Here is a 27,107-nt window from a genome sequence, read left to right as displayed (position 1 = left end):
GACAATTTCAGTTCCCTCTTGGGGCTGGCTGGTCCTGGCCACTTCTGGGGTGGGGCAGCCACTGTGGAGGGAAAGTCTGCCTCAGACTCTGGCTTGGACCACTGTCTTCCTCTGCTGCTGTCTGAGCAAAATGGGGGATCAGTAGAAAGGGTTGGGAGGCCACGATCTGGATGCAAGACGGCAGGTCCTGTGGGCACCTTCCTGGGAGGAACTGGCTCAGGCCCCTGAATCATGTCCCAGTCACCCAGCACCTACTGCGTGAGGGGCACCGTGCTGGGCACTGGACACGCAACAGTGAGCAAAGCAGACAGAACTCCCCGCCATGACGGACCTACCTCCTAACCAGGGTAGTGAGCAGGTGTCACAGGGTAGGCACAGAGTATTCGAACCCAGGGACGCTACCTGCAATTGGCCTGTCCTGGATTTTCTCCTACCTCCTTGTCTGCACCTTCTCAGCTCCCCTGTGGGTTCGTCGGCATCCCGCCAAGCTCCTGAGAAAAGCCCACAGGCCTCTTCCCCTGTCGCTCTCTCCGCTCCAGCAGCAATGGCTTCCTGGACTTGCTTCTTGTCCCTGAGCCTTTGCATTGGTTTTCTCTCTGCCAGGAATGCCCTTCGCTCTGGATCCTTGCATTGCTTGTCCCCTTATTCTCTTCGGTTCTCCATTCAAAAGCGCCCTTCCGTAGGCCCCTCCTGTGAAAACGGCGACTCCACCATTCACAGTCCTCCTCATTCACAATCGCTGTGCTCTCTCCCTGCTTTCTTATTATTTTTTTTCCCTTGGCTCCTAACATCCCCTCATGTACTGTATGAATGTTGCTTCCTCATATTTTCCCTCTCGTAAGGGAGGGCAGGAACACTTAAAAACATAATTTATTGAGGTGACATTCACATGACACAAAACTGAGCATTTGAAAGTGAATTCGCAGTGTTGTGCAACCACCACCTCTGTCGAGTGCCAAAACATTTTCATCACCCAAAAGTAAAGCCCCCTACCCGTTCAGCAGGCACGCCCCATTCTCCCCTCCCCCCAGTGCCAGGCAACCGCTGATCCTCTGCTTCCTGTCTCTATGGATTTCTCTATTCTGGACAATGTGTGGCCCTTTGTGCCTGGCTTCTTTCCCGTAGCATGTTTTTTTTTTTTATTTGAGATTTATCTACATCATGGCAGGTATCAGTACTTCACTCCTTTTTATGAGTAATAAATAGTCCATTATATGGATGGACCATATTGAATTTATCGATTTCTCCCTTTGATGGAGATCTGGGTTGTTTCTCCCTTTTGGCTATGGTAAATAGTGCTGCTATGAACACACATGTGCTTATCAGTCTTTTAAACTTGTATCCTGGTGTCTGAGACACAGTAGTGCTCACTAAATCTTGGTTGAAAGAGTGACTGATTGGAGGAAATAGAGCATTAGACTCAGCGGGGTGGGGCTGGGGGGTCATATGCCTTCCTGGAAGAGGTGACCTTTGAGTGCGAGCTTGAAGGATGAGTCCTGGAAGGAACCAGCGCATGCACAGGTTCAGAGCCTGGTGCATTCTAGCAACAGAGGGAAGTCAGGGGGCTGAAGTTGAGAGAGTGGGCGTAGGAAACTGTGTGAGGAGGCTGGAGAGGCGGGCAGGGGCCAGGACCAGTAAGGCCTTGTTGCTCTGGAGTCTGGACTTGCTCCCGAGGCAGTGGGGAGCCATGGAAAGGCTTTGAGCAAGGGAACGCCTCGACTTGACTTGACTTAAGTTTTACTAGGATCCCTCAGTAGAGAATAAATTCAGGGGCCAGAGGGGCAGAATGAAGACCTGAGAGAGGGTTCCTGCAACCCACCTGGCAAGAGATGACAGTGGCCTGGGAAGGAGAAGTGGCAGAGATGGAGAAGTGACAAACTTGAGACACGGTTTGGAGGTAAGATCATCAGGACCTGGTAACGGTAGCCACATCCAGTTCCAGTTCTTAAAATTCCCCTTTCCAGTCCTTCTGAAATGTCCAGAATAGGTAAATCCACAGAAGGGAAGTAAATTAGTAGTTGCTGGGGGCTGGGGGAGGGGACAATGGGGAGTGACTGCCAATGGGTTTTACTTTGGAGTGATAGAAATGTTTTGGAACTAGATAGAGGGGGCAGTTTCACAACTTCGTAAATGTATTACTAACCATCCTGAATTGTTTTTGACTGGTGACTTCTTAAATTTGGTAGCCGTATCTTTTTTGCTTTTATTTATTGCCAGCTTTATTAAGGGAAAATTGACAAATAAAATTGTAAGGTACTTAAAGTGTACATCGTGAGGATTTGAAATACATATACATTGTGAAGAGTCCTCTAGTTAATTAACACATCCATCACCTCATATATTTATAGTGCATATAAATTTGCACGTGTGTGTCAGAGAACATTTAAGTTCTACTCTCAGCAAATTTCAATTATTCGACAGTGTTAGCAACCATAGTCACCCTGTTTTACATTATGATCACTTTTAAATGGTTAAATTTTTATGTGAATGTCACCTCAATTGAAAAAATGACTCAAAAAAAAAAAAAAAAGGATGCTAGGCTCATGCTTTCCAACTTTTGTCTCTTTCACTCATGTCAACCCTTGACTCCTGCATATAGGGATCTGAGAGCCAAGACGCATAGACTTCTGGGAAATCTCCCGCACGCCAAGGCCCAAATGCCCATAAGCCTGGCGTTTTCGTTATGTGCCAAGCATCTAGATTTGGGGAAATTCTACCTTGCCTTGCCTGGTGGCATCAGGTACAGTTGTATACAGGGGCTCAGCTGATGTCAAATGTCATCACGTATCTGCCTCTCGCCACCTCTTGAAAGCAAAGTCTTTCCCCTGATCCACAGGCCCTAAGCAACCCGGCTTTGCTAAAACTCTCCGACCTTGTTTCCTACTATTCTTCCACTTGCTCGCTCGACTCCAGCCTCACCGGCCTGTTCCCCATTTGAACATGCTCAGGACGGTCCCATCTCAGGACCTTTGTGCTCGCTGTTCCCTCTGCCCGGGACACCCTTCCCCCAGGGATCCACACGCTCCCTCTCTCACTTCCTTCAGGTCCTTGCTCCTCAGAGCAGCTTTCCCTGACCATCTTTTCTAAATCACACTCCTAGTCTTTCTACCCCTCTGCCATGGCTAATAGTCTTCCTGGCAGGAATCAATTCGAGAATTCATCTTATTTGTTTGATTGATTCGGGAACAGCACCTGGCACACAGTAGGCGCTTAGTGAGAGGCTGCAGAATGAATATATGATCCTGGTCTGTTCTGTTTCTCTCCGGCTCTCAGGCCAGGACTGGACAGTGATCAAGTAAAGACCCTGAGGGCCGCCAGGAGGAGGCAGCAGGGGCAGGAAGTAAAGACAGGTCAAGGGAGGCAGAACTGTGTTATTCTAGGGAGAACAAAAAGAACAGCAATTCATATTTGCTGAGAGCACCTGCTGTGTGCCCTGAACTTTATATATGATGACTGTCTTAATTTTACGGATGAGGAAACTGAGGTAGAGAAGTGAAGGCCCTCCAAAACTTTCCCTCTTCCTATGGGACAAGGGTAGGGTTGTCAGGCATCCTGTACATATAGTACAATCCTCTACCGACGTCGTCAGCACGCCCCAAATCGCCCGTATTCAGCTTTTTTCAATAAATCAAACATTTTCAGCATGTAGAGTTATTTTTCAATTTAGTTGGGCGTTCAGTTGACTCAATCTGGCAGTCCTCGCCAGGGAGGAGCTGGGACTCCAGGCCTAGGGCTTCAGTGAGCGGTCCCGCCCTGGACCCCGATGGTTTTTTGCGGGCGAATCTGCCGCCTGGACTTACCCGCGGGAGCGCGTTGTGAAGGCGCTGACGATTCGTGAACCCGTCGCGGGTCCTTTAAGAGCGGTTTTGGGGGCGGAGCCACCGGGCCCCGCCAACGCGGGGGCGGGGCAAACGCGGGGGCGGGCGGCTCGGGGAGGGTTAAAGGGGTGCGCCCGCGGCTCGCGGACGGGCCGGCCACTCCCGCCTCCTTTCGGCCGATTCGCGCTCTCCCGCGGCTGCGCCTGCCCGGCCGCCCGGGAGACAAAGCGCCGCCGCCGCCGCCGCCGCCGCCGAGCGGGTCCCGGGCCATGGCCGGGTCGCCCCCCGGCCCCGCGCCTCCCGTCCCGCCGCCGCCGCCCTAGGCCGCGCCGCAAGGTAAGGCGGGCCCGGCGCGGGCACCTGTGGGCAGACCTGCGGGCGGTCGCGGGACTCGGCTCGGGCCTCCGTGGGCCTTGGGGTCCCGCGGCCGGTTGGGGAGATCTCGGCTGGGATCTGATCATTTGCGATTCCGCGACAGTGGTAATTTCCCCGTTAGGGACCCCAGCTGCCAGGGGGGCAAACTTGGCCGATGACCCCTCCTTCCCAGCCCCATAAGGGACTTGTACCGCCGGGGGAACTCTGGGGACAAGCCCTCCACTTGGCGCCCACATTCTGCCGTGGACCACCCACCTGGGCTCTGGCCGTCCTTTAGGAAACTCAGGAGAGCCCCCACACCACGCACAAAGGAAGGGACAGTGGGCCGCTTGTCGCAGGGCGGGACCTGGAGATCCAGCCCGCGCAATGGGCAGCGGGGCCGCCTGTAACCCCCGGGCTGGCGGCCTGGCGGCCCTGTGGCCCCCGTTTCAGGGTTCCCAGAAAATGTTTCCCTGCCCGTACCTGCCGCACCCTTTCCCACAGGCCCACTGCTAGGGGACACGGTGGCAGCTGGATTCGAACCCAGGTCCTATGATCTGGTGTCTTTCTTTGAGGTGAGTGCCCAAATGCCATGCCTTATTTCCCCCTGTGTCCGGGATTCTGGGCCAGCTGTGTCCCTGGAGAGCTTGAACTAATTATTTACCTTTTGGACAGCTTTCCTGAGTGCTCACTACCTGCTAAGCAATTTGCAAAAATGGCTCTTCGGGATTATTCAACCCTTCCCTGAGGGATGGACGTTAATGTTCCCATTGTATAGGTGAAGCTGTGAAAACCCCAGCAATATTTTTGGTGGCTGTCCCAGTTTGCCAGCAGGCTTTTCTCACTTTAGTTCATGGAATCCTCTCCACAGAGGAGGAAACAGGCTTGGAAAGGTGAAGTGACTTTTTTTAAGGCCCTCTAGCCTGCACTAGTGGAGGTGATGAGAACTTGGCCTCGGGACCAGAGAGGAGCCGGGCCCTCTGCAGCTCTCTGCCTGGCCATGGGCTGTCGAGTCAGCAGCAGTGTCTACAGCGGACTCTGAACTTAACAACATGAGTGTAGGGAGATAAGCCAGGGACCAGGCCTTCCTAGAGGCGGCTGCTTCCTCTCTCAACCCCTTTCCCTCCCCATTTTCGTTGGGGCTGGAGGAAGCAGGGGCCATGGGTAGAGCAGGGTCCTGTGTCACCGGTGACCTTGGGCCCGGCTGTCCCCATGTAGGCAGTGAGGGGGAAAGGGCTGCTGAGCCTAGGGGAAACTATTTTTCCTTTGGCCTTAATGGGTGTGGAGACCCCACGATCAGCCCCTAAGGGCCATTGCCTAGAGCATAGGGTTCTGGGCACAGCACTGTACCTCTGGGCAAAGTACAATGTGGGGTGGGAACAGACGCCTCCTCACGGTGCTGTTGAGAGTTTTAGAATGACTATTTGGCTCATTTTATAGGTATTTGCGCACCAACTGAATGCCAGACACTGGAATTCAGACAAAAACCCCTGCTCTCCTACAGCACGCAAAAATTCCCCGGGGAGTTTTGGGTTGGGGTATCAGAGAGTGACTGGGGAGCCTCTTTATAGGGTGGTCAGGGACTGCCTCCCTGGGCAGGTGACAGTCAAACAAACTGAAGATGTGAAGATGTGGGGAGGGCATTCCGGGCAGAGGGAACGGCCAGGGCGAAGCCCTGAGGTGGGAACACGAGGAACAAAGGCGGCTGGGTAGCTCGGTGAGGACGGGCGGAAGAGAGGGCAAGGGACCCCCGAGGCCGCGGGGAGGACTGAACTGTGCGCACCAAATCGGCAGCTATCAGAGCCTTGAGAGTGGAGGAGGGGTGTGGCTGGATTTGGTTTCAACAGGGTGTCTCTGGGGAATGGATTTCGGTGGAGGGGCCTAGGAGAGTTTGGCTCTTACCTTGAAGAGCAGGGACAGGGAAGGGGCAAGGGTGGAGTCAGGGAGACTGATGGCGAGGATACTGGCTGGAGTCTTCCGTGCAAGCAATGATCGGGACCTAGGATGCGGAGGTGGCAGTGGGCAGAGGTCAGGCCAGTGATTTGGAAGAGGTTAGAGGGGGAATCAGCTGGACTTGATGGGTGGTCATGGTGGGGCTGAGGGGAGAAGCCAAAGGCCGTTTGCTGAGACAGAGCGCTGAGAGGTATTTGAGGTACCAGAGCTGAGCACGTACTGTGTGTCCAGCTCCGTGTGCCCAGTGCCACGTATCGCTGTGTCCTTGTCACGACAACTCTGACTTATTGCTCTTATGGTCCCATTTTACAGATGTGGAAAGAGAGGCCCAGAGAGGCTTAAAGCTTGCACGAGGTCACACAGCTTGGACATTACAGAGCTGTCATTTGCCCAGAGAACAGCAAGCCGAGACACGACTGGGCAGAGGGCAGGGAGGCGAGCGGTGGCCTTAGAGGTAGGAGGGAAATGGGACAAGTAGGGTGGGTGGCTCCTGGGAGAATGGGGGCCGGGGTCCGCATGGGGTTGTTGGGCGGTGAGGGAGAATGCGTGAGTCTTATTTTGCATAGGGGAGAACCGAGGCTCAGAGAAAGGCAGGCTGGGTCTGAAGTCACACAACTCAGGGAGGCAGAGCAGGGATTAAACACGGCTCTGGCCTTGGCCTGGCTGCTCGGTCAGGACAAGCTGGCCTTAACTACGAAAACATAGCTCGTGTTGCTTCTTCCTTGACTGCTCTGACGGGTGAGATAAGGTGGATTCGGTTGGGAGCAGTCGCCCCCTCCGCCCTGGGTCAGGTTGCTTGGCTGCGCCCCGCTGTGGCCAGCTGCTCCCGGGAGAGCCACCACCCATACCTCATTCCTCCAGGTCACCACCCAGGCTGGGGCATAAACATCAATTGAGCACCTACTGTGTTCCAGGAACTTCACATACTTTGTCTCCTGAAAAATGTGGCTACCGTCCTATGTAGAGTGAGGCTGTGTGTGAAGCAGGAGCACAAGGTGGGTCCTTATAGTGGCCATGGAAGACCCCAAGGGAATGAATGGCCTCACTGGGGGCCCATGTGCCACCTCCCAGTAAGCCCTACCTGGCCAGTGTTGCATCATCCTATGCTTCTTGGGGAAGATAGATAAAATCACTGAGTCAGCTGCACAGAGTTAGATGCTCTACTTTGAGTATACGATGCTCGCTCTCCATCCCCTCCCTCTAAGCGTGAGCCATGCCCTGGGCCCTTTTTCTGGATTATTTCACCACAATTTTTTCTGCCTATCTGACTGCATCTGCTGCCTCTCGCCTTCTCTCTGCTCTGGCTTTACGGACCGCCTGGCTGTTCCTCTACCAAGCACACTACCAAGTTCCTACCTCAAGGCCTTTGCACTTGCTGTCCGAGGGGCTCCCTCCCTCACCTCCTTCAGGTCGCCGCTCAGATGTTACCTTTTCGTTACAGCCTTTCCTGACCCCTGTTCAGATCATTCCTCTTGTCCACAACATGCCTGAGATTTTGTATAGCACTGAAGACCATCAGGGAGACTCATTTTATCTGTCATTCTTTGCCCCCTTCACCTGCCACTAGCATGTCAGCACCACAAGAGCATCGGTCCTCTCCATCTTGGCGTCTAGAACAGTGCCTGACACACAGTGGGTGCTTAATACATGTTTGAACGAAGGCCCTCTGACCCTCTTAGATAGGTTCTGTTCATGCTGTTATTTCATGGACAGGCAAATCTAAGACGATTTATGAAATCGAGAGCTGGGACCTGAGAGGGACTACAAAAGGTCAGCCAGTCCGGTCCCCAGGGGCGACAGAATCAGCAGGGCCTGAAACGAGACCTGAGTTTGAATTTCAGCTCTAGCCGACTTGCTTTGTGACCTTGGGCGAGTGACGAACCTCTCTGCTTTGTTTCCTCATCTGTCAAACGGGGATCAGGCTAGTCCCTGGCAACTGAGGTCTGTCGTGAGATGAGCTAAGGCATATAAAATGCTTGGCAGGCAGACGGCATCCTTGACGTCGTTTGGGGGAGGAGGAGGACAGCAGGAGGGCTGTGAGCCTGGCTTCTGGAGCCAGGGTTTGCGTCTCACCGGGCTGAGTCCTGGCTCTGCTCCTGGAGTCGTGTGGGCGCGGGCAGGTTGTCGCCGCTCTTTGAGCTTCAGTTTCCTTTTCCTTGTTTGTGGAAGAGGAGTGTTGAGTTCGGTGGCGGCTAAGGGTGGCTGTGAGGGCAGGGTGAGGCCGTGGGTGACAACTGTCCTGGGGTGGGGGGACAGGCCCTGAGCCCCTGCAGGCCCCGGCCTCGCCGCCATGAAGCTGAACGAACGCAGCCTGGCCTTCTACGCCACCTGCGACGCGCCGGTGGACAACGCGGGCTTCCTGCACAAGAAGGGCGGCCGGCACGCTGCCTACCACCGGCGCTGGTTCGTGCTGCGCGGCAACATGCTCTTCTACTTCGAGGACCCGGCCAGCCGCGAGCCCGTGGGCGTCATCATCCTGGAGGGCGGCACCGTGGAGCTGGTGGAGGCTGCCGAGGAGTTCGCCTTCGCCGTGCGCTTCGCGGGGGCCCGGGCCCGCACCTACGTGCTGGCCGCGGAGAGCCAGGCGGCCATGGAGGGCTGGGTGAAGGCGCTGTCGCGGGCCAGCTTCGACTACCTGCGGCTGGTGGTGCGTGAGCTGGAGCAGCAGCTGGCCGCCATGCGGGCGGGGGGCTGCCCGCCCCCGCCGCGCCCGCCCCGCGCCCTCCTGCCCAAGGAGAACGGCTGTGCCGTCTGGAGCGCCGAGCCAGCTGCCGCCACGAGCCCCTCCACCGGCGCCCGGCCCGGGCCTGAGCCCCCGCCACTGCCGCCCCGCCGGCGGGCCTCGGCGCCCAACGGGCCTCTCGACTCAGCCTCCTTCGCCCAGCTGCACGAATGGTACGGGCAGGAGGTCAGGGCACTGAGGAGGCAGTGGCTCAGGAACCGGGCCCAGCCCTGAAGAGATGGGGGTGGCGGCCCATCCCGAGGTCAAAGCCAGCCCTGAGGTCACCAGGGGTCTTAGTCCTAGAGAGACTCTAGTCCCAGGCCCAACTCTGACAGGCCCAACCTGAGAGACCAGGGGGCCTGGTCCTGAGGGGGATCATGGTCAGGTCCTAAGGGAAATCGAGGTCCCTGTGTGGCCGCCTTCTGGGGCAGTCAGCTCTGAGGAGATGCTGGGCTCTGAGCGGTGCTTTGGGACTTGTGTGACCCAGAGGAGGCTGTCATGCCTGGTTCTGAGAATCCTGGGCCTGGCCGAGACTCAAGAAGACTGAGGGTTGGTTTCAAAGGAACTCTAGCTCCATGCTTAGCCCGAATCACCCAGCACGGGCCTGTTGCTGGCAGCAGGTCCTGGCTGTGGTGACAGGGACCTGACGAGGATCTGTGGTCCGAAGGCAAGTCCCCAGTCAGCCTTGGTCCCCATGGTTCCTAGCTGGGCCTCGACATGGACAGAGAGCAGGCTCGGCTGTGCAACACACCTGGCTCTGACTTCCTTTGCTCCGGGGCCCTCCAGAGAAGCTGGCCTGGCTCCAGGCTCCCTGCCTGCCTCCCGGAGCAGCAGGTGCAGAAGGTGCGCAGGGTTTAATGCGTAACCGGTATGGTGAGATTGCCTGGTCCCCGGGGCTCCGCGCCTGGAGTGGGGCCAGGCAGAATTTGGCCCTGGGCCTCAGCCAGGCCGTGGTGGCGCCCTGGCGTGGAGGCGGCCCTCTGGCCTCGGCGTGTGCGTCCCTGCCACCACTCCTGCTCCTCTCCTGACCGTCCTTACCCACGTCCTCGTCTCTCTCCCAGAACCAGCTCTTCCGCCCGGGACCAGGCAGGGCGTCTTGGGAGCTGGCTAGACCTGGTACAGTCCGGCTGGGCAGCTGTGGCCTGAGCTGACTTTCCAGTAGGTTACACGAGGGAGGGGTAGCCACGCACTAACTCAACGCCCAGCAAGGGCCTAGGTGTTGATCCGACAGGGGCAAAGGTACAATGCCCTGGTCTCCCCCCTCTCCCCACCCCAACAGTGCCTAGCAGCTGCGAACCTGTTTGGCTCCTGGAACCCCCTCCCTCCATCTCGGCTCGGCCCCCTACACCCCTAGTGTTCCCATGGGGAGACTGACTGCTCTCTCATTGTTCTCACTCACCACAGTGGCTGTTCTTCCAGGGAGACTCTCGGGGAGCTGGGATGCCCCTAGTCCTTAAGCTGGGTCATGTTTACAGTCCTCAGTGCCCCACCCTGGGGACCGTCTGAAGGTACCTCCTCTCAAGCTTTATTCCCCAGAGGATCTCTCCTGGTGACAGACAGACTTGGCCCTGAGGCCCTTCCTGCTGTCTTTAGAGACTCCATTGGCTCGGGGAAGATTGGGGGGCTGTCTCTGTCTGCAATTACCAGCTCACTGCTGGCTCAGTTGACTGGGGCTTCTGTTTTAATTTAATTTTTAATACATAGGTGGTTTTTCTCTAGCAACAAAGCTTGGTGTTTTCACTGTTTTTGTTTCTTGTTGGCTGGTGGTAAGGGACAGGGTACCTGGCTCTTGGCTTGGCCGGGGTGGGGGTGGCACTGCCCCCAAGGAGAGGGCCAGGAGCCTTGGCTGGAGACACAGGCACCGTGAGGGTCTTGCCTGGCTCCTTGCCTTCTGCTGGACACCCTGCTCTGTAGCAGCTGCTCTGGGGTCTTGGTGCGCTTCCTGTCCCCTCCTTCCCGATTCTTGAGCAGTGGGGATGGAGATGGTGGCCCTTGTCCACAGGTGCTGGGTCTTCGGGGGTGTTAGGAGCTGCCCAGACCCAGCTGGTAGGGTGAGGTGTTGCCCCGCCCCCCAACCGCCCCGCCCGGTGCAGGTTTACAAGCTCTAAAGGTACAATGCCCTGGTCTCCCCCGACTCCCCACCCTAAAAGCACAAGATGGGGTCAAGCAGCCTGGGAGGGGGATGTAAAGTCTAAAATAAAATAAAAGTTTGTCAAGCAATGGCTGGTTGTGTCATTTCCCCCATCAATATCTCGGATTGATTTGCCAGGCAGAGCCAGGAGCAGGCCCGACAGAAGTGACCGACGCGTGCTGACTGCCCAACAGCTGATGCTTTGCCTGGCTCATTCTCACAATCTCGTGTCGCAGATACTGGCCCTATTTTACAAATGAGGAAACAGGCTCAGAGAGGCTAAGAAATCTGCCCTGTTCACACAGCTGAAAAGTATCAGCAGGCACAGAAACCTCTGGAATCCTGTGGAAGAAGGGCAGAGTTCCAAAGGAATCTGGGGAAATGGAGTCGCAAAGTTCCTTTTCAGAGGAGAGAGAAAGCAGAGGGAGAGGTGAGGATCTGGAAAGCGAACCGTGGGCTGAAGGCCCGACCCTTGGGAGAGGACGTCAGGGGCGGCAAATGGAAGAGCTAAAACCGGCCCTCGGGTTCATGGGGTTGCGGGAGCCTGGAGCGAGGAGGTTCCTGGCGCCGAGGCTGGTTCCGAGGCAGAGCCCCTGGGATTTGATTACTAACGTCTGCTGTGCTCACAGGGTGGACAGGGGCGGTGGTCGTGCTGTGTGTCTGCCGCCTTGGACTCACTGAGTCCACTGGGCTAAAGGGGAGATTTGGACGGAAGGGACTGGGCCAACAGTGCCTAGCGTGACGGACGAGGCCCTAGGTCCTCCTCATGTGGATTCAGAGCTTGGGTCACATGTCTCCTTTGCCAGCCTGGAAAAATTATGCACGTTTCGGAAAATGTGGCTTAGAATGAGCAAGCTATGGTCCTTGGTCTGCAGAACAAGTTCAAGAACGAGAAACGAAAAGTATGAAGGTCAGGGAATCACACCACTCGTGAGCACTCGGGGCATGCTGAGTAATTCCCTCCACCTCTCCTGGGACCGCAGCTGACAGATGGGGGCTGGGGAAGTGGCTCCCCACACAGGCTGAGAGCACCGCCTCTGGCATTTGTGACCACAGCCACTGCAGGGCATAGGATGAGGGACATGACAGCAGAGACAGCCCTGAGAGGGGGGGTCACAGGTATGCCCCCAGCTGCCGGGCTTCTTGGGGCCGAAATGCTTCCCACAGGAGCAAAGGGAGATAAGCTGGTCGATAGGGAAGTGCTGTGCCTTCCCCTGCTCATGTGTCAGTATTTCCTCTCGACCATCAAGAGCTGTTCAGGGCGCGTGTCTAAGGATGACTAGAACATTCCAGCAGCATGACAAAGTAGAGAAAATGGTTTTCACCCGAACAGTCTTTGGGGGATGTTGTGTGTGTTCAGAAGGAACATTCTAAGAAGCTACTTGAGACGGGGTATGAGAACCTCAAGAAGGGCAATCAGGTGAGAAATTAAGTGCTGGCTGCCCGACATCCATCTGCCCTAAGAGGCTGGTCAAATTCTACCAGTCGTGCTGTTCCCATCCGACTTCTAGGGATTAACTAAATAAACTTAGCTGCTCAATAGCTGTGTGACCCAATTTTGGCCAATATGATGTTAGTGGAAGCTCTTTTTGCTTCTACAAAGAGACATGGTGAAGAGCTCCTGAGTGAAGTGATGTCTGATGCCTGGAGCTGTGGCAGCTACCTTGCGATCATGAAATAGGCTGCTCTAAGGAAAGTATCCCATGCTGAGTTTAGCACACACTTGAAACTATCCTTGAATCGCTGAATGGACCCAGGAACCTGTCCTAACATCATCTTGTTATTTGAGGTAATAAATGGCCTTGTTTAAAGCTTCAAGAGAGACTTTTTTGTTATTTACAGCCAGAGTCTTCCTAAGGGATAAACCTGAGTGAATGTAGCCGCTTCCTCCAAGTAGCATGGCCACTACTTCTCATCCTTTCCATGGAAGCCTTCTCTGCCTCTCCTGTTTCAAAAGACTGACAGATACTCAAAGAGCAGCTCTTCCCCCTACCTACTTCTGCGCCTGCACCATGTGTCCCAAACAGGGCTGTTTTGTCCCTACTCTGGGGCTAGATCTGGTGCCAGCGGTCCACTCCCCAGATCACCTTACATCACCTTACACAAACTTTGCTATGCGAAAGGCCCTGCTACTTGTCCCCATTTTTAAAATCAGGGCATCCAAAAGGAAACTCTTCTGTGTGGTAAAATAAGTCCTCAAGCCCAGCTACGGATTTTGCATTTTCTGATGAAGACTTTTTAAAAGGTGGGCCCATGTACCGTTTCTTTCTCAGGGTTTCAAAACAGTCGCCTGCTCCTGACAGATGGGTCAAGCTCAGTCTGCCCACCCTTGGGGCCGTGGCTGTGGCTGCTCTTGCCAGGCATAACTCTGAGAGCATCTGGGCCCGAGAGCTGCTGCCACTGCCCTCTCTTCACTGTCCAGGGGCACGGCTGTCATTGTGTCTCTAGCTGTGGGCTCAGAAATCCTGGGGCAGCGCACGCAGGCCCCGGAGACTGCAGCTCTGGAGAGCAGGGACCAGGTCTGCTTCCCCTGTTCCCCGCAGGGCCTGGCACAGTACCTGGCACAGACACGGCAATCGCCACTTCCTCTGCCCCTCAGCTCACGTGATCCCTCCTTGTCTACAGCTGCTCGGGCAGGAGTTGGTCCCAAGACACAAGCTGAGCGGCCAGGGTCCTGGGGATTCTGAATCGGGGAGGAGGGGGAACAGACTAAGTTAGGTCTGAGATGGCTTTAGAGAAGGAATAGGTCAAGATAGGGTGCGCCGTTTCCCAAAGCCTGGCTGAACATCCTGCCTTTGAACTTCACCAGGTGTTCCTGGACCCTCAATAAGCTGTTCACACATCTTTAAGTGGGCCACATTTCTTCTAACCCGACAGTCCTGACTACGCCATAACACCCAGTGAATATCTGTCTTGTACCTCCATTCTCTTGTTTTGCCAGCATCCTCCCCAGGGCCTGGCACATCTGATGGGGCCACACAAATGAATTAGAATTGCCTCCCACTTACTGAGAACGATGATGTCTAGTCACCTGGGATACTTCTTAAACATGCAGATCCCCGGGCCCTGCTCCGGGAAATTACGGGTAGGCAGGTTGGGGGCCAGGAAGCTGCATTTCGAGTAGGAAACGAGGGACTTGAGGACTACGAATTAAGAAATGCTCCCTTAACCTTCAAAGGAAGTTGTAAGGCAGTGTGGTTGCCAGCTTCCAAGGTGGCCGCAGGCGATCCGGGCCCCCGTGCCCTGCCCTGCGGAGACGGCCGCTCGCACAGACGCTGAGGTGCCCGCCAACAGCCAGCCACCTGAGCGTGCCTTCCCGGAAGCGGGTTCCCCAGCTGCAGAACCGCCTTCTGCCTTAGCTAACAGCCCAGCCGCACAAGGGACCCTGGAGTCAGAAGCCGTCAAACTGCTCCCAGATTCCTGACCCACAGAGACTGTTGAGATAAAGCGCTTGAAGCCACTGTGTTTTGGCATTTTGGCCTTGTTATGCAGTAACGGACACCAAATACAGGTAGATATTATTATGATCCTGTCCATTTTATAGATAAGGAAACGAGTCTCACTGAAGGGCCTTAGATTACCTGATAGTAGAGAATCAAACCCAGGCCTGGCTGAGATCAAAGCCAGTGCTTTTAACAACTATACCTTTGGGCCGGAGAAAGGCACAGACCATTAAAGAGATCAACTGTTTTATCCCTCATTGTGGCAGATAAGGAAACAGACCCGGGTGAGGAGTCACCTTGGCGAGCACTGCCCTTGGGTTTGGAGGGGTGGCTTTGGCCTCCAGGTGCCTGCAAAGGCAGCCCAGTTTCTAGAACAACACACACCTCGTGCCTTGGGTCTGGGGAGCCTGGCTTTCAGAATGATCTCTAGAATAGCTGCCCCAGTGATCACGAGTGCGGACCAAAAAAAGGGGGTTCTACTGAAAGTGACCTCAAAGGGTGATCTGATCATGAATTCTTAACTGGGCAGGTCATGGTGGCAGCCACGCCCCAGGCCTCTAACCTCTTCAGTGAAACTTTTAAAGCCAGCCCTGTCCATTGCTTTTGTGCATCTAGGCTAACACGCCTTTGAAATGCCAGAAGTAATACCCCCGGCGCATGTCTTCAGCTTGGCTCAGATAAACTTTTACAAAAATTGTCTAGGTTTCTTACATTAATATGGGCCAACCAACCAAGTGAGGTCTGCTTTTTCGTTCACGAGGAGGTGATGAGAGGTGGGGCTGCTGGCCCAATCCAAGCCTAACTGGGAGAAAAAGGAGGGCAGGGATGGGAAGCAAGGACCACAGAGGCCTGAGGGGTCAGGGCCTATGGTGGGAGTGCGCCCTGCCACTCTCCTCGGGCAGACAGAATCTCCTAACCTCCTACGAGTGCAAGCATGACCACAGCAACCCCCTGCCTCCCACCCTCCATGGCTCCCCAGTGCCCTCAGGAGAAAGGTGTATTTTCTACCATGTCCCAAGGGGGTTTGGGATCTGGCCCTTGTTCCTCTGTCTCCCTCTACCCCCGTCTCAAATTCTACCTTCTGTTGGACTTATTTCCCCATGTTCTTGTCCCTGTCCCACACTTTGCCTGCTATTTCTTCTGCCTTCCTCTTTTGCTTCTCCCCTAACTCCTATTATCTTTCAGGTATCAGCTGAGATGCCCCCTCCTCCAGGAAGCCTTCCTGAACCCCATTATGCATGCTCTCATGGTCCCCCGTGTTTCTGCCATTGAAGCACTGAGCACACAGTATGTACTCTATAAACCCTTAACACCTAGATGAACAGTTGCCAAATTGCCTCCAACTCAGTTCTCTACTTTACCTACACCATGGGACTACATCCTGGGGATTTCTGACTTCTGATTGTTTCCAGAGCTTCGAGCTGAGGGTCCTAAGAGCCAGTCCCTGGCTTTACTTAATTTGAATTGTCACAACCACCTTACAAGGAAGGTGCCAGTACTATCATTCCTTACTTGATGGCTTAGAAGACTGAGGTACAGGAAAAGCTTAGGCATTTGCTCACAGTCACATGGCTCCAACAGACAGACCTGGGCTGGAAACCAGGCGGCTTGTTTCATGCCCTGACCCCCACCCTACTCCTCTCCAGCTCTGAGCAAAGGCTGGGCCCGCCTGAAATGTCACCCTGAATGGCTGGCTTGGGACCTCCAGGATGGATAGCGCCTTGGCCCCTACCTGTCGCTACCCTCCCCTGCTTGATGGGATGCTCAGGCATCCCAGGGGACCGTCCTGCTGGGTTTAGAGCAATTAGTTTTCCTAACCAAGGGAGGAGGTAATTAATCATTTAATTCCCACTGCAAGGATGTGCGGAAAAACTGGGACAATCGGAAGGTTTCTAGATAAAGAGGAAGGTCTGTCTTGGGATGCCATGGCTCATGGGTGAGTAATGCTTAATGCCACTTCGGGGAGTTTTTGGACATCACTAGTTAAGAAAAACAAACCTACAGCTTGATGCACAGAGAGACTCACCACCATGCGTTGAAAGAGCCCAAGCCCCGCTCATGGTAACAGTAAAACCAAGCCATTACGTGCCACACACTGCCTTCTGCGTCTTACATGCATGACTAGCCCTCACGATGACTTTCTGACCTGGCCGCTGTAACACCCCCATTTTTCTGATGGGAAAACCGAGGCTCTAGTTATACAGCCGTGAAAAGGGCGCTGCTGTGTTGGCCACCAGGAAGCCCCGCTGGGCACTTTCCGAGCAGGAGGCCAGGGGCCCCCCAACACCCACACATTCCACTGAGGTGGGCACAGCTTGTTGATCTTAGGGACACAGTCTGTGGCCACTGATTTGGGCGCAGGGCGTGATCCTGGATTCTTAGTACCAGGCCCCGGCGGCTAACCTGCCTCCGCCCCGCTGTACTCAGTGGAAACCACTGGTTCCAACCTGTCCATCTTCCTTCGCTGGAACCCACAGCACGGTCACCAACTGAGATGTCCACAGAACCCGGGCAGGTGAGGACCGAGGCAAATCACAGGCATGTTTCTGGCATGTATCTTGTCCAAAGGGGGCAGCCACTCTCAGCTGGCTGTTGTCACCTTGGAAGGTGGGCTGGGTGTGGACAGATCTTACGGTTTTCCAGAGAAGTGGGTTATTTTTAGGTGATGACCCCCATATTTTAACGGTGGCAAACTAATTCCAAAGCCATTTTTTAAAAACACCATTTTGTAAAACACCTCTATGGGCCAGATCTGACCCCCAATTTGCACGCCAGCAGGACAAAGCAAGCAGGACACGCAGACATTATTATACAATTCTGTATTGAGCGACGCGTTTACAGAACGTGTTTTTTTTTTTTTAAATTTTAAACAAAGTTCATCAATCTCTCATAGAAACAGTTTTGTGAATTTTTTTTTACCGTTATAGGACGTGACCCTGACCAAGTTGTTCATGGGTCTGCTAGCTTTACGTACAACAGGATTTCTGTGTTCCAAAGACTATACTAAGTGCTGAATCAAATCCCGTCACACAAAAGCCAGATTTAGTTTTGTAAGGATCGTAGTCTGTGCGTAAGCCTGGATTTCAATGGTGTGTGGGTTTCGACAGTAAAAAGTGGTGTGTTTCCCCACGGTTGTCTTAATTGCGACAGGGCGGTGGTGGCTAAAAGGAGATGTTCCGTTTGTTCCAGATTTGATGACTCTGAAAATTGGTCACTGTTTCCTATTGTCAAAATATAAAAATACCTTCCTCTGGATAAAAATGTATACAGTGGAAAACTCTTCAATGCATAGCCTGGGTGTATGGAAAAGGAGGTTTTCCTGCAGGGTCTGCATTGTTCTTCATTGACTGGTGTGGAGACTGCAGCCTGGTCTGGGTGCACGAGAGTTGAGATTTCTGGAACGGCCCTCAATTGTCTCCTTCTGGTCACTGGGTTTCACCAGCCTGGTTTCAAAATGTTTGCTGCGTCCTTGAAACCCCCATCAGCCATTTCTCTCCCTGGTACTAGACTGGCACCAATTATGGGCACCCTTTCATTTTCGCTCTGGATGCAGCTGGGGAGTCACCCAATCCAGGCTCCCCATAGAGAATTTGAAAAAGGAAAACAAAGCAAAACAGGAGAGATTCAACAACCGATATGGTGGTCATTCCATCCAAGTTGGGAACTCTCCCCCATCAGCCATGACAATGAAGATGCTGCAGGAAGGGCTTCTCTGAGTTGGGGGGTGGGGTTGAGTCTTTACTCCCCAAAAGGTCACGTGTTGGAAGGCAGGAGCGTGGACCTGGAGACTGGGGTCTGGTGCTCATGCTGCGATGAACTCAACCTTCCCGACTGTTCTGCACTGACTTGAAGTCACAGATGCCTTCCAGAAGCGGCACCAGGGCCCACTTGAGAGAGATGATAAGGGGAGTCAGGTCTCTCATGTGATGAATCTACTTTTTGGTGCTGGGTGCTGAGCTGGGAACTTACGGGGTGACCAATGCTGTTATTTTCTAAATGCATGAGGGGAAGATGGTGGCCACGGTCCTGCTCTGGAAAACCGGTGGGGAAACTTCCTGCACTGTGGCCACGATTCAGGTTGGAGAATGTGGTCACTCTGGCTCAAGCGCCAGCCACTCTCCAATCACCTGCCCCCATGCCTGGCTTTCCAAAGGACCTGGAAACACATCTTGTCTACGGACAGATGAGACAGATGTCCAGCCTCCGCAGCCCACGGGTTTCTGATGGGAGGGAGTGTAGGCAGTTTGCTCTGTACCATATAACATCTCAGACCGACCGGCCACAGCCCGTATCTCTGCGACACTCGCAATGGCACGGGACGTCGCAGAACAGACTGCCAGACTAGAACATCCGCAACGGCATCGAGGTTTTCATTTAGAGTCTTCTGGACTTTCTCTTTTCAGCACGGTGTCTGGAAGGGCAGTAGCAGTGCACTGTGTCTCAGAGACAGACGTGGAAAAAAAACCGCGGTTCAAAGGTTATCTAAATTTTGGTCAGTCTTATAGTGTTTTGTGATGGCTTTGAACAATTGTCTTCTTTTAATCTCATCTAGTGGCAAAAACGACACAACTTCAGTGTATACTTCGCAACAGTTGTGACAGCATCCTGATATTATAACTCTCTGTAATATCAAAACAGCATCGGCTGGGATAAATTCCAAAGGATCCTTTATTAAAATATCTAAAAGAGGTCTATAAATATTTATTTATTTTTCTAAAAGAGTTTGGACATTCCAGGTGAAAATGCGGCGCCGCTTTGCTTCTGCCTCTTGTAGAGAGGCCAGGATGGAGAAGAGGGGGCTCTGTGGGGCAGGGGGTGCCAAAAAGAGGAGGCAGGGGCGTCTGCCCCACGGCTCACTCACGGCTTACAGAACTAGCATCACAGCAAGAGACGTAAGCGGCGTAACGCTGCTGTCCACAGTCTGCCGGCTGAGCATCTCCCTCCCGGGAGTGAGCGGAGGAGGGCAGCTGCTTGGGCAGGCCCCCGCCCCTGTGCCCACGCCGCCTTCAGAACTCCCACTCCAGGGCCTCCTCCCGGCTGGCAGCCCTCTCTAGCCGGTAGATGATGCTGTTTAGGTTGGCCATCTTCTCGTGCCGCCGCTGCAAGTTGGGGTTCACCTTGGCGCTGGAGTGCAAGGCCCCGGCCGTGTCGGCAGTGGGGCTAGCGCTCGGCACTCTGGCGGGGAGGGCGCCAGGCGGGGATGGGGAGATGGGAGCTGAGGAAGAGGGCACAGGTGACACAGACATCATGAGGCCTGGCGAAGAGGCGGCCGAGGGCGAGTTCAGGGACACCTCCAGGCTGCAGCGCGAGGACTCCGAGGCCGACTTAAAACTTAGGGGGTCCGGGTGTCGCCTCTCTCTACCGCGACTCTCCTGTGGAGGCTGTAGTGAGGGGCAGTCAGGGGTGGTCCCACCTGGGAGAAGGGGTCCTGGGGCTGCTTTTGGGAGTCCTTCATTACCCGGAAGGTTGGGGTGCATCTCCTTGGGGCAACCTTGGCCTTTGTCCAGCTCCCCTGAGTCCTGGGGCTGGCTGTCCGCCTCTTCCTCAGCATCCTCTTCGGTCTGTTCCTGTTTAATCCTCACTTGGGCCTTGTCCTGGGCAGCCAGGGGTGTGGTGCTCTCCTCTGGCCCCTCCTGAATTTCCAGTTCCTTCACGGTAGGCTTCTGGTCCTCAGCCTCGGAGTCGGGGCTCTGTGGGATGGGGTCTGGGTGGGAGTGGCCTGGCGGGAGCACGCCAGGACCCCCACTGGGGTCGAGGTCTGGTTCGTCTTGGGTTCCCTCCACCAACATCTCCCGGCGCATCCGGGACCTGGGGCAGAGACGGCGGTGAGCAAGGGGCTGGACAGAGGCCCTGGCTAACCCGGGACTCAATCCACATCGGGGGCACTTTGACCCCGCCCGCTTCCCTAGGGGCTCCCCAGGCGCTAAGCTTCTTCACATGCAGCATTTTGGTAAGTCCTCTCAACAACCCTATGGGCTGGGTGCCCATTTCATATAGGAAGAAATAAGTTTCAGAGATATTAAGTCACTTGTCCAAGGTCACACCGCCAGTTAAGTGGCGAAGCCAGGACTTAAACTCAGGACTGCTGGACTCCAAAGCTCATGATCCAGACCTGAACTGCCCGGTACAGCTAATGCACAGGAGCCAATGGCCACATGTGGCTCTTGAGCATTTGAAATGTGGCTAGTTCAAACGGAAATGTGATATTAGGGAAAATCCACATCAGATTTTGAAGGCTTAATACAAAAAATACGTAAAAGTTCTCATTAGGAAAGTTTTAATTTTGATTATATGTTGAAATCGATATATATGTATATACTATATATGGGCTATGTATATGGGCTAAATAAAATATACTACAATTAATCTGTTTAGTCTTTTTTAATGTGGCTACTAGAAAATTTAAAATCACATATGTGCCTTACATTATATTTCTGTTGGACAGCACCATCCTAGAGCATTTCTCAAAGTCAAACCCAAATCTGGTTTGTGGCAATAACTCCCTGCTGTTTTCCTGGAGGGACATTGGCCCAGAAGGGAAACCGAGGCACAGAGAATGACTTGTCCAGGTCACCACAACACACAGGGGCAAGGCTGGGACTTGGGCCTGGGTACCCCGAATTCTAGTCCAGAACCCATTCTCTCTTCACTTCAATGGCCACCCTGCTTTTGGAGGGCAACTTACTCTCACACGTTGTTTTAGAGCAGAAAGGGCCAGGAATGGGTCTCGGCCCACCCATTACTTTCCTAATAGCAAATGAGGTCCAGAGAGGTCTAATGACTCATCCACGGTCACAGAGTGACAGGGCTTCCTCAGCATCTCCAGTGCTGTAGCCCTCTGCCCATTTATATTAATAGAGTACATGTCATGATATATAATACTAATAATTATAACTATAAACATCATAGTAATGGATGCTTATCATGTATCCAGCACTAGGGCAATTTCTTTTTGCAGATTATTTATTTTTCATAATAACCTCATAAAGGAAATACTAGTCTCATTCGTATTGATAAACGAGACAAGGCTTAGAGAGGTCACAGAGCTAGATAGTACGGCTAGGCTCTGAACCTAGTAGTCTGGCTATCCTATTCTACCCAGGTAGGGGATGGGGATCCATCCCAGGACCCTGAGCCTAGAGGGACTGCAAGGGGTCATCTAGTTAACTCCCCTCTCTCAGCCCCGGTCCCACCAAAAGTGGCCTTGCTCACCTTCTGGGAACTCTGCAGTCTCCCTTAGTCCCCTCCAGAAGGGCAGCCTTAATGTTTCCCTGAGGTGAGATTTGAGGGGGTTTAGGATGGCTCAATGCCTGAAATTCCATCATCAGAACTTCCAAACTGTAGATCAAGTATAAATATAGGCTAATAGTCATTCACACCATAGTACAAATTAGTCCTTGCAATTCTTGATTCCCAAATTTATAGCAGGGCCACCCTGGTACTTTTTTCTCAAAACATCCTGCTGTTCACCTTTCCCAGAGCTCACTGTAGTTTGTAATGATACATTAACACGAGTAGTTGTCTAATAGTGACCCTCCCTGCTGGTATGTAAGAGATGCTAAGGGTGAGAACTTTGTCTTGTTCTCTTTGGTGCCTGGTACAGAGTAGGTGCTCAATAAACAATCCCCAAATGAAATAATGTATTCTTTTAGAATTATAACTCTTTGAGAGTGGTTTCCTTTGGGAGTGCAGCTCTCTTTGCTCCTTGGTGCACACTCCTATTCACCCTTTCAAACCCAGCTCAAACACCCCCTCTTCTGCCAAGTCTTCTCCAGGCAGAACTCTCTTCTCCCTCAGTCCCTAGTCCTTCCTGTTTTACAGCATTTATTAGGTTGTAGTGAAATTATCTGGTTCGTGATTTTATATTCCCTAAGGGCAGGGATGTTGGCTTTGAACCCCCGTATCTCCAGACCCTGGCTCGCTGGACATACATGGCGAATATTCATTGAATAAATATGCTGGATAATAAAAGAGTGCTCGGTTCCTGTGGGGAATAAGAAGGGAGAGGAAATCCCTATATCTACCGGGGAGGGAAGGAGGACATGAGGCTTTAGGGACCTATGTCATCTGATGTTTGGCAGGCTCTGGGTCTGAGCCAGAGAGTAAGCAATATTTTAAAATGCGTTCATGCCTCAAGTTTTCCATTCTTTCCTCCATTCAGCATCTTTGGGTATTAGGTTCCTTATCTGTAAAATAGGGCGGAGACTCAGAGAGGTAGGGTGACTAGCTCAAGAACACACAGCCAAGGTGGGACTTGAACTCAGGTGTGTGATGCCCATGCCTAGGCTGTGGAGAAAGGAGATTTCAAGTGTCCCACCCTTCCAGGCTCCTCCCTCTCTTATCTCTTGGGGATTAGGAGACCTTGTCTCTGTCCCTGGAGTACATGGACAGACTCTCCTCTCCAGTACTACACAGACACCAGAGATATTTGTGCTCAGGAAGCGTGGTGGGGACGCCTCGGCAATGGTCCCTGGAATCCCATCCAACCTTCTCCACAGGGCTCCTGGCCGGCCTCAGGAAGCACCTCTGCAGTCTCTGTAGGTCCTGCAGGACCCAGCCAATGACGCTAGCACACTCCCAGGAAGCCCAGCCCAGTGCAGGCCAGCGACTGTGACTGGGGCCTGATGAGTGGGGGGAGGCACCCAGAGAAACAGGAAGCACTACTCCCCAAGGGGCTGCTGGAGAGCTTTCCTCTGGCCTTGGGAGTGGGAGAGGCCAAGAGCCCAGAATCAGGGCTCTGACACGAGGCTCAGTGGGACATTAGGGTTCCTCAGGCCTGTGCCCCAAGCGCCATTCCCTGCCTCTCAGAGGCAGACGCAGAGCAAGCTGGGCAAGTCGTAATAAAGATAGTGACAACAGTAATGTCAACACCCACCACATACTACGTGCCAGGTATTTTATGTAAAAGTGTCAGCCCATCGAATCCTCAGGACAACTCTGTGAAGTGGATCCCATGATTCCCATTTCATAGGTTAGAAGACTGAGGCGCAGGGAGGTGAAGTGACTTGCTCAGAGTCTCATGGCTGGAAAGGGTGGAGCTTGGATTTACATCATGGCTTGCCTGTATTGTAAATCTAAACACCCATGCAATACAGTCTCCCCGTCTCCCAGAAGCCAGTCTGGGCTCCCTCTAGGCCCTGAGATGGGGAAGGGGCACCAGGCAAGACCCTGCCCACTCCCAGTGGCCATCCCCAGTAGGCCCACCTGTAGTTGTGGAACCAGTTGATGACGGTGTTGGTCTTGAGGTTGAGCTGGAAGGAGAGGAGCTCGATGGTCTGCTGGGAGGGGTAGGGCTCCAGCTGGTAGGCCTTCCGCAGTGCCTCCTTCTCCTCGGGCGCCAGCACCACACGAGGCTTCTTGATTTGCAGGAGGCTCAGGTCCTGGGGCTGCAGGCAAGGGCTGGGGCACTCGGAGCGGGTGGCTGGAGACTCGCTGTCTGAGCCCGTGCTGATGAGGCCATACCTGCGCTTCAGGTAGGCTGGGGCATGCAGGGGAGGAGGGAGGGAGGGCTGAGAGGGGCCCGACCAGGGGCCCATTGCTGCCTCCACCCCGTGCCCCAGGGGCAGCAGGGGCGGCGGGGGCATGGGCTGGGCGCTCAAGGGGCTGAATCTGACATCAGTAACCCCCCCCTCCCCGGAACCCTCTGCACCCCAAACTCAGGGGCCTGCTCCCAGTCTCATCCTTTTCTCTCTCCTCGCTCTCCTTCCACATCCTTCCAATCTCTCCACTGAGATGCTTGTCTGCCTGAGAGCCTGTGCTGGCCTCTGAAATCTGGTCACTAGCACCCAAAGTGTTAACATGTAGGTGGCTTAGCAGAGCATCTCACAGGTAGTAAGTAATGAGAGAAAGGGCGCTCTGAGGCATTCTCTTGATTGACAGAAGTGTCGCTGAAATTCACTAGTCTTGTTGCAGGCAGGGGCAGGACATTAAACAAATCCAGTAATTGCATGATGCATGTTAACCTCAAATTGTCAAAATGTGAAGGGGAAAAAAAAGCCCATTTCAGAATTGAGGATGTAAGGTATTAGGGTCTCATTTAATCCTCACGGCAACACTCTTAGATGCTACCGACTGTTAACTTCAGATGAAGTAGAATGAGGCAGAAAGGGGAAGTAACTTATTAAAGGTCACATGCCTGGGAAGTGGCAGGCCACGTTCTCAACTGCAAGGCTGTCCGATGCCAAGAGCCCAGCCTCGGCCCTGCTCCACGTGCCCCTCAGCCTGGCCTGACTCTGGGCTCTCCTCATGAGCTGCCTGGGTGCCCTGGATGAGGACTTTTCAGCAACTCGTATCTCATCTTACAACTTGACCCTGAGCTTTCTGAGGTCAAGGAACCCTTGGTGTACAGCATGAGAGTGGGTGGGCGCACAGCCGGGGCTCAGTGTCAGCTCATTTTTTCAGGAGTAAAAGATATTGGACAATGCAAGGATTGGCAATCTCCTTATCCCCACTACCCTGGGAGTCTTGTTTGCTGGGTCAGTTCTGTGCTTTGTTGTGTAGAATCCGGGTGATAGGGAAAAGATACAGATGTATTATGTATCTACATCTATTTACTGATATCTGTATTACATATCAGGGAGTTGATGCGGAGGATGGAAGTGTCAGAGGGGAGCATGTAATGGGGTTGGTAAAAGACTTTAATAAAGTAGCTATGAGTGTCTTGAAAGATGCTGAGAGAGATGGGAGACTGGAACTTTCATGGAAGAAATAGTAAATATTCTAATTGCTTTCGATTATATTCTATAGGATGACTCTTGCAGCCTCACACCAGGCTGAGACTGGACCACTGGGCCCTGGGTTTATCTGGGTTACAACTAGGTATGGTTCCCTGGGAAAACCTGAGGCCAGACCTGGAGGACCCAGTGCTCACCTTTCTTCTCCAGCTTCTTCATGTCCCTCAGCTTCTCCACGTTATGGGGGTCACTGAGCCAGAGCTGCATGCGCACAAAGGGCTCCCGCCCCTTCAGGCTCAGCTTGTGCCAGGGTTTGGGCCGGGACAGCAGGTCGGAAACGGAGCCCTGTGTCAGGCCCAGGATACTCTCCCCGAACAGCCGCTGCCCTGGGGACAGGGGAGGAAGGCCACCTGTTACCCCAGGCTGGGCAGAGGTGCTCTCAGGAGAGACAAGAAATGGGAGAGATGGAGAGGGAGAACTTAGGATGTTTCCATTAACTCAGACACGGGGGCTGGGGGAACCCACACCCAGCGTGGATCTAGAAGGGGCCTTTCTGCAAAATAGGAGATAGGGGTGGGGGGATGCCAGACAGCTATCAAGGAAAAATGCTTTCACTATTTAGATGTTCTTCCTCCTATATGATCCCTGAAACTGTCAGCAAACTTCTTGTGCACAAATTAGTATCACCTCATTAGACAGTAATTTGACAGATTCTATCAAAATTTCCCTGTGCACATCCTCTTATTCAGCAATTCTGCTGGGATTTGCCTTCCAGTTGTACTTGCCCAAGGGCATGAAGATGCATCTGGACACATTTTCTGAGGCGGCAGGAAATTGGAAACGACCAAAATGCCCATCAGTTGGGTAAAAAATGTAGGGCATCCATGGCCTGAAACACTTTGTAACAGTGAAAAAGAATGCAGGCGGCCTAATCATTTTAATGTGGGTGTCCAGAAAAAGTGTTCATTTTTAAAAAGCAAGTTGTAGGACACTATGTATATGTGTGCAATTTCATCTACATAGAAAAGAGAGAAGAAGAAACTACTGTATATTCTTGTATGTGTTCAGAAAGTGTCAAAGAAACATAAAACTGTGGATTGTGATTAGAAGGCTTGGGGGGCGGTTATTTATTCACTTTTTAACTTATTTTAACTCTCTGAGGCCCCGAGTCCGAGTTAGATGCCGCCTAGAGGGTCCTGAATGCTCCAGGGCTGACTGGCACCTTCAGGCTGGACCCCTGGGATCTCCCTGTGGGCGCTTTTCTCAAGGTGAGTAGGAGCCAACCAGGGTGGGCAGCAGCACCCCCAATGCCCAGTGCCCTGTACCTAGGTTATTGTCTGTGAGGACCTCTTTGACCCTCTTGGTGATGGAGTATGTGTCCAGTTCAGGAGACATGGCCACAATCTCCTGGATGCCCCCTGTGGCCTGGCTGCCCAAGTATATCTTCCCACTCAGTGAAGAACTGGAGCGTCCGTCCGGCTGCTGGTTCTCCTTGCTGCTCTCCAGTGCCAAGCTCAAGGGCTCCTGGGAGCTCTTCTCAGGCTCCGTGGGGCTAGGGGGTGGGGATGGAGAGGACCTCGGTTCCGTGGGACTGGCTGTGGGCCACAGAGAGACAGAGAAGCCGGTTACCGAATCTGGCATAGCCACACGAGGCTTGGGCAGGCTTGTTTGTTAGAGCCAAGAGCTGGAAATAACTCATTTTGCAAACACCATAGTATTTCAGGCAGGGATCATCCTGGTGGCAAAACCAGCAGATGAAAGTTTACATAGTCACAAAGCATCTGCCCATGAGATACTTATTAGGTAGAAAGGAAAACATAGTAACTTTACAATAGAGATAACTGGTGGATATCACCTTAACCAAGTGAGCAAAGTTTACATCACCAATCACAAATCAACAACTGGTGCCTCCTGACACAACGTACTGGGAAGAATGCAACGTCACTTCTGTGATATTTCTGCCCAAAGTTCAGAAATATAATCACCAGCAAGCATCAGTCTAACTGAGCCAGT

General features: G+C 53.4%; 2 protein-coding genes across 15 annotated transcripts in view; one reads left to right on the top strand and one right to left on the bottom strand.

Moving 5' to 3' along the window:
- The window catches only part of CUX2 (cut like homeobox 2), a 330,271-nt gene that overhangs the window by 8,735 nt on the left and 294,429 nt on the right, over window positions 1-27,107 (bottom strand). For 9 of the 12 annotated variants that reach the window (XM_016149701.2, XM_036221780.1, XM_016149690.2 and 6 more), the window contains 4 exons: window positions 26,420-26,689; window positions 25,292-25,480; window positions 23,626-23,899; window positions 17,254-20,229 (listed from right to left, as the gene is read on the bottom strand). In XM_016149701.2, the coding sequence (XP_016005187.2) occupies window positions 19,428-20,229; window positions 23,626-23,899; window positions 25,292-25,480; window positions 26,420-26,689 (1,535 nt within the window). In that variant the 3' untranslated portion in view covers window positions 17,254-19,427. Of the gene's footprint in view, window positions 1-13,211; window positions 13,662-17,253; window positions 20,230-21,633; window positions 21,693-23,625; window positions 23,900-25,291; window positions 25,481-26,419; window positions 26,690-27,107 lie in introns of those variants that run through there. The other 3 variants (XM_016149702.2, XM_016149703.2, XM_016149704.2) reach the window with 3 other exon arrangements.
- PHETA1 (PH domain containing endocytic trafficking adaptor 1) lies at window positions 3,991-11,067 on the top strand. 3 transcript variants are annotated; one of them, XM_036221783.1, is made up of 4 exons: window positions 3,991-4,154; window positions 4,677-4,747; window positions 6,438-6,579; window positions 8,382-11,067. In XM_036221783.1, exon 4 carries the CDS (start codon window positions 8,416-8,418, stop codon window positions 9,079-9,081), a length of 666 nt encoding a protein of 221 aa, XP_036077676.1. In that variant the 5' UTR covers window positions 3,991-4,154; window positions 4,677-4,747; window positions 6,438-6,579; window positions 8,382-8,415; the 3' UTR covers window positions 9,082-11,067. The 3 variants fall into 3 exon arrangements, with proteins under 3 accessions (XP_036077676.1, XP_016005191.1, XP_016005192.1); XM_016149705.2 differs by lacking the exon at window positions 4,677-4,747; XM_016149706.2 differs by lacking the exon at window positions 3,991-4,154 and having other exon boundaries at window positions 4,183-4,747.

Source organism: Rousettus aegyptiacus, unplaced genomic scaffold (assembly GCF_014176215.1).
Source record: "Rousettus aegyptiacus isolate mRouAeg1 unplaced genomic scaffold, mRouAeg1.p scaffold_m13_p_5, whole genome shotgun sequence".
Taxonomy (NCBI): Eukaryota; Metazoa; Chordata; class Mammalia; order Chiroptera; family Pteropodidae; genus Rousettus; species Rousettus aegyptiacus.
Note: the sequence above shows the minus strand (reverse complement) of the source record. Positions and strands in the feature narration are given on the sequence as shown.

Bases quoted from the DNA above. Each gene is read 5' to 3' on its own strand.
- PHETA1 (XM_016149705.2), top strand. From the start codon at position 8,416: ATGAAGCTGAACGAACGCAGCCTGGCCTTCTACGCCACCTGCGACGCG.